This window comes from Ornithodoros turicata, chromosome 2 (genome assembly GCF_037126465.1).
Source record: "Ornithodoros turicata isolate Travis chromosome 2, ASM3712646v1, whole genome shotgun sequence".
In the NCBI taxonomy this organism is placed as follows: domain Eukaryota; kingdom Metazoa; phylum Arthropoda; class Arachnida; order Ixodida; family Argasidae; genus Ornithodoros; species Ornithodoros turicata.
Genome location: NC_088202.1, coordinates 20,019,826 through 20,026,846, shown reverse-complemented (window position 1 = coordinate 20,026,846; position 7,021 = coordinate 20,019,826). Strand labels below are relative to the sequence as shown.

At 45.4% G+C, this 7,021-nt stretch overlaps 1 protein-coding gene across 1 annotated transcript; it reads left to right on the top strand.

Annotated features, from left to right (window-relative positions):
* The first annotated feature begins 5,975 nt into the window (after positions 1-5,975).
* On the top strand, positions 5,976-6,710 carry LOC135384374 (uncharacterized). Its single transcript, XM_064613578.1, has one exon. The coding sequence runs from the start codon at positions 5,976-5,978 to the stop codon at positions 6,708-6,710; it is 735 nt and encodes a 244-aa protein (XP_064469648.1).
* The last annotated feature ends 311 nt before the right edge of the window (positions 6,711-7,021 follow it).

Here is a 7,021-nt window from a genome sequence, read left to right as displayed (position 1 = left end):
TTTATTTACGTCATATGTCAATAAGAAAAGATGCCGTTGCGGCGGCATAATAAACTGGAATTCCCAAAGGTAACCTCGCAAAAGGGTTGTAAAACAGCATTGCACGCCTCGAGGAACGAGAGCGTTCTGGGCGCATTCGACAAAGGTGGGTCCTGTCTTGCAGCGTGGGCTCTATTGTAGTTTAAGTCGTGATACATAACTAGCTCTACCTAATAACCTAATTAGATGTTTTCTGGGAGATGTGAGATAGCAAAACTGGAGCCATATCCAACGTCCGTGAGGAGCAAATGCACCTTCACATATAAATTGACAAATTTCGCTATGCACAGGAGCCGAAAACAGAACTACGAACCTGTCTTCCTAACAGAACGAAAGCAGTGCAGCAAAGTGATGGTACTTGTGATATGAATTGTTAAGAATTACAACCCGTGTACCACACTCCTGCTGTGTGTCGCACACTTATGCGGCATACGTTTTACACACAGAAGAGACGTAATAGCCGTGTCCAGGGATCGGAACCGTTATTTTTTTCGGTTGGGTTCTTGTTTAGTTTCAGGCATATCGATTAGGTCCGTGTTCAGCTTCGCAGCAGCGTAAAATATCGGTTCGAATCGGTTTAAACCAGTTTAGGATTCGAATTCTCAAATAACACAGATACACTTTTCGTGTTGTTGTTGCCGACACAACAGTGGCTCACAGCAACAGTGCGTGTTACAGATCTGCATTTCAGGTGGAACGTTACGGTAGCATACTGTACTCTCTATGTTCACTCATCGTATACACCGTTTTCCATCCTGCTCAGGGACTGGCCGTTATTTTCACAACCCAAAATATGATTTACAGAATAAGAGAAGTGTTATTCGCGCTGTTCTGCACGCTAAGTGTTCGTGTCAGCGGCAGCTACTATCGCCGACCTCACACGAACAATAAAGAAAAGCAACTTCGTCATCGCAATTGTGTCATCTAACGTTACATAGCGTGCACGCTCAGTGTTGGCTGAGGCCGGTAGACCAAGACCACCTTCCCGAATGCGCATCAATAGAAGGAAACAGGATTCGGGAAGGCCCATACCATGCGCCGTCGCATATGCTTTCCCGAAATTCGTCTCTCTCTTTTTCTTTCTTGGGGGGGGGGGGGGTTCGACTCGGGTTCAGTTTCGGATCCGATCACCGGCCCAGTAGTTTCCCAAGAAATCGACTCCTGGGAGGGCGCACTTTTTCGGGGAGGGGGGGGGGGGTAAGGAGAATATGTTTTTATGGGTATATGTTTCCATGCTTCGTAGCCGAGCAATCTCAGAAGTTCGCGGGGGGGGGGGATCACGTTGCTCCCGCCACCATCTGCGTACACATTTAGACTTCAGCTGGTGCTGTTATTCCAGCCTCAGATACATGTTTGAAGTGACACACGATCCTGCTACAATAATAGTAACTGTGATAAAATTTACACCTGGTCTTAGAACCACTGTATTTGCCTGGAAGTCAGGCGCTATGTAGTACAGGGAATCAAATGCCCACCCACACCCACAAATAACAAGAAAAAAGAAATCATTAAATAAGCGTTAGTACAGCAACAAGCTTTCTCGCTTGCAGGCATTGTGAGCGACCGCAGAGTTCTGCACCCGGCCAGTTCACATTGAGGGGGGGGGGGGGGTGCTGCAAACACCAGTAAAGGGGTACTCCGCACCAAAAACCTGTTGAAGTAACAATGCGACATCAATCCATACCATACGATGTTTCAGTAGACACAATTTCTCACTCCCAGCGTGCACAGGTAGTTCGAAAATGAATATTGTCCTTTGAGTTATTCGGCGCTCCCCCACGGAAGAGCGCGGTCCAGCAACAATTGGTATCACCTCACCGGTATTCTTCTCGTGCGCCTTTCTGTGGGTTTCTATGTAGGTGGCGAGTATTTTACAACGAAATCGAAGAAACAGACGACTGGCCATTCCTGTCGCACGAAAAAGTTACCAAGTGCATGCCCCAAACTAAGTAACAGCCGACGTCCCGCACGAGACATGTCACATAACAGGCTACAGGAGGGGCCTTCAGGAGTTTCGTTTTCGGTATTAGCGTCTCACCTCTTTTTGCAACTAACGAGTCCGCGACTGCCCAACCAACTTTGTTTCTAATTTCTGAACGATGTACCAAGCTTTTTAATCCACTTTACGAATTTGGAACTGGCTCGGAGTCGCACTTTAAACCATAGCGGTGCCCTGTGCCCAGTCCTGGGAGAAATTGAGTGACACAGGATGCAACCGTACCCACATTGTCCATTGTTCTATTTGCTCTAGCATACACATAATTAGCACTCTCCGCTTCACGTGACCAGAGGTAGGCTCAACCCTCACCTCACCCTCACCTCACGATATTTGAGGTGAGGTGAGGTGAGGGCCAATTTTTCTGGTGATGTTTGAGGTCAGGTGAGGTGAGGAACATTTAAAAAAAAAATTAAGGTGAGGTGAGGTGAGGAAAATATTTCATAAAATTTTTTAGGTAAGGTGAGGTGAGGAAATTCAATTTTTTTAGGTGAGGTGAGGCAAGATTTCAAAAACATTTTAAGGTGAGGCGAGGAAAACTATGGGACATTTTTTTTAGGGGAGGCGAGGAAAAATTTATGAATGCGAACTTTATGAAAACTTTTCCCGCGCGTACACGGGATATCTTTCCTTCTTTCCGCAGCTTCTGTCTCTCATCTGGGCGAGGACTGCCCTCCTCTCTCGCCGCTGATCTGACGCCCGACTTTGCGCGTCATTCGCATACCCGCAACTGAACCTCAATTGCCGCGCAACTTTTACGGGTATAACAATCGTTCCACGAAGCGTTTTCTGTGATTGACTAGGCCAAATCCTCCACCAAGAAGAAAAAAAAAAGAATAACGTTACATTGACTAAGCAATTTCATGAGTTCAATTTCGGAAATGTATTTCAATGGCAAATTGATGAAACTATTTCTATTTGGTGACAAACTAAATGTCCAGAAGAAAGTTGTTTACCCCATATTTTTCCGTTAAGCCGTTTTCTTATAATGGTCAAATGACACGTTTCGTGCCGCACCCTGTATGCACTCACGCTTGAGGTATATGCATTTACATTGGCAGTCACTCAAAGCCAACGCGCATCGAATACACAATCTTCACATCGAATACACAAATAGCTTTAAAAATTGAGGTGAGGTGATGTGAGGAAAATTTCGAAAAAAATGAGCTGGGGTGAGGTGAGGAAAATTTCGAAAAAAAAATTGAGGTGAGGTGAGGTGAGGAAAAATGTTCAAAAAATTTTTGAGGTGAGGAAATTTTTTCTCCCAGAAAATTGAGGTATAGAGGTAGGTGAGAGGCATAGATCAAGGATCTGTCGGCTCACATTGAGGGCTTCGAACAGAGATATGGTATGCTTTTGATATGTCTTATTCACCTTCTAAGACATAGGTGCAAACAATGCATATGCAGCTATGTCATACAGATTTGCAAACTTTGCAACTTTATACTTGTGACACCATGGGAATGAGGCAAATACTCTGAGGTAAAAATAGTTCCAGACATTAGGAATGATACAAGTGAAAAAATATGTAAAAAATTCCAGGTGAGTACAACCACTTCCCCAACGAGACACCACTTGCAAAAGATGCCCTACGTGAATGTCTACGTCAGCGGGTGCCCAACCAGCCGCATATTCCTGCTCCTGAGCTCTACATGCAAAAGATTGCTGCCTTGGATCAACAAGGGGTATGCAGCTCGAACATTATAGCTGTAGTCCTTTTCTTTTCCCATAAAATTCCATTTCATTATCTTCACTGTCAATCATCAACAAAATACTGCAACATTTCATGAGCTAAAATATAGCATGTACATGCACATAGCACACAAGGCACGGGAGCACAGACAGGTCATGATTCCACAAAGGAAAGGGACTGCATGGTAGTAGTAATTAACATGTACACATGCCAACGGCAGACCATGAGCATGGCCAAGCGGGTTAAGGGGTCCCGCTTAATGCCGTTAGCCAAGGTCGTGCTGAAAACTTGAAGGTGGTGTGTTCGCAAACTACCTGTCTGTGGTTTTCTCTGGGGTTTCCTGAAGACTTTCCAGACGAATGTCAGCACAGCTCCCCATAAAGTCAGCCCAAGACGCACACTAAACCCCCTTTTCCCCACTCATTTCTGCTGTCGTCTCTCCATCAGTCCACATCTGTACGCCACTCAGAGCCACAATTGCTTCATCAAGAGCAGCATTCCGGGACACCCCCCTCTGAAACCCGGCTTGACCTGATAGCAGAGGACTACACAAGGAAGCTAAGTTTACAGGGTGGTGCGTGAGTACGTGAGGAGGAACAGATTTGGGCAGGGAGACGAGGACGTATCTGAGAAGAACAATTCCCCTTTCGCGCCCTGACCTGATAACAACACCGATAACACGCCCGGGAGCTTTCGCGTAAGATAAATGTATAACTGTGGAAACGAGCATGAGACTTTCCAGATATCGGGAGATTGCAGGATGAAATTGGCAGGTTGGCGCCTGTGATAGCCTTCTGGACGACAAATTGACTAAATGCGAGTTGCAAGGGTGCAGCAAGGACAACAGCTACTGTCCGCAGACGGATACAGAGAATACGTAATTTTATGATGATGCCGTCAGTATCACGTTGGTATCAAGAGTTATTACGAGCTAAAATAGAGGAAACTGACAATTTGGCACCAGTGAGTGCCACTTGGACGACGATTTGGCGAAATGTCTGAAGTAAATAGATTGGGCTAGTTGGTGTAAATCCACAAGCGACCAAAGAACAAACACGAAACAACAACAGATCGACTTGTGTGTGATATTGTCTCCTGTTTGTTCTTTGGTCGCTTGAAAATTAACGATTTGACCAAACGCTACTTCGCTGGCTGTAGCAAGGGAAACAGGTATGGGCCGCGGACTCATAGCTATTAAGCATGGATATACAAACTACGTAATTAAATGATGACATCTTCGATATCACGTTCATATCCAGAGTTATTACCAAATGAAATGGTAGATATGGACAATTTGGCGTCTGCGAGTGGCAATTATTTGATCAAACGCGACTTCGTTGGACCAGAGATGTTGGTGCAGAACTAAATACATTCAGAATCGAAGGCGTGAATATTCTCAAATCCCAGCAGTGGGTAGGAATACAGAAGGTCACCGACACACGAGGAGGTGAAGAAGTAGAAAAACACTGAGTGAATTGTATTTTAGTGTATTGACAATACTGTTTACCCATACTTGTAGGTATAGTCGCAGGTGGATAGGTCACACGGCAATTTACAACAACACAAGAACAGACAATTACAACAGATGTTGCGGTTTGTAACTCAAAGTCCCATGTCAGATTTTGCAGGAAAATTTGATTGGCTGAAGTGTGGGAATGTTAAATCAGTGACGAAACCAAAATAACCTGAAAATGAGCTTTTTTCTTGGGGTACATTTTGAAACGCGTTCGGTGGTGTGTTATCGCATCTCTGAATGACGATGCACAACTGCCGCCCCCCACCTGGAAAGGAAACATTTCTGTGACGTGATCCAGCGGGTGAAAGTATTTCTACCGAGGCGACATTCGTCCCTTACAGCTACAATGCATTGTTTTTTTGTTTTGTTTTTATTGCGTGTTAGCGCAGCGAAGTAACTGCGGCTATGAGCGGCGTACAGACGTTGAAGTTATGCGTGGAAAATGTAAGGTTCTCCAAAAATAAATTTCATAGCAATCAGCGAGTTTAGATCAGCTTGAAACGAAACAACAATAACCCGGTTTGATGGTGCGACCCGCTCCTTCAATCCCAGCCTATACCTTTCACCTTGATCTCCAATGTTTATTGTAGTATGGATCCATGGTACGAAGACTGGCATGGGATTGAGTATAGCCTGTATAGGGGAGTAGAAACTGGAACAGGGTAGAATAACGGCGGTGGCGATTACACACCCCAACTTCAAAAATATAGTTGCAGGTAGATGGCGAGGTGATGGAGGCACTACCATCCTTCCAGACCATGAAGGGAATGATGTACAGGCAGCGGCGTCTTCGTCAACCCCCAGCCCCTCAAGCTGCAGCAGAAATAGAAATGTCTAAACACTACGAAACAACGCTTAACGGGAAAAGGTCCTCCATTTTCAAGGAAATGTTGAACGGGCAGATTGCCATGTGTTCTGCTACACGAAAGCATATCAAGTTGCTATCACCGACACGAGAAGTGTTCCTGGACGGCACATTCTTTGCGTGCCCAGCCCTCTTCACGCAGATAGTCACCCTCAGCATTCAAGTATCCCGTGTTCATGTAATTGTGGCGTACTTCTTTCTGAAGGGCTGGTCATACCAGACCTACCAAACAGCTTTCGCACTGTACGTAGATATGGCACACCGGAGGGGGTACGAGTTCTCTTCGCTTGTGTACGTGCGCAGCGACTTCGAACATGCATTGATACAGGCTCTTCAGGCTGTCTTCCATCCTGCCCAACATCGCAGATGCAACTTCCATTTCGGACAGTGTATTTGGCGCCAGGTGCAGCACCCGGGGCTAACACAGATATACAGGGAGGACCGCCACTTCCGCTCCTTCATCCGAAAGTGTGTCAGTCTGTCATTTCTGCCAGTCGAACCTAGTGACAGGGATCTTCAGTTGGCGTGGCAAATGCTGAAAGAGGATGTGCCACAGCTGGACCCGGTCAAGCAGTTCATAGTGCATTTTGAGCGGACATAGATGAGTGGCGCCTATCCCATCCGCAACTGGAACCAGCATGGAAACAGAGGGCCACGCACGAATAACTTCACCGAGTCTTGGCAGAGGTAAGGGTGCACACAAACGGTGGAGGCCTGTGGTAAAATCAACACAAATTAATAAACAAACAAACAAATACAATAAATTAAGAAAAACTTGTTCCTACACATGAATTTTTCATAAACATGCTTCAGTATTGCTTCACCAACTCTAATTTGTACACACACGTTGAAACCAATTGATATCTTTGATACACTATAGAAATGCGAGGGTTACACGCAAATGTTGGCACT

Coding starts and splice junctions, on each gene's coding strand:
- LOC135384374 (XM_064613578.1), top strand. CDS start 5,976: ATGGAGGCACTACCATCCTTCCAGACCATGAAGGGAATGATGTACAGG.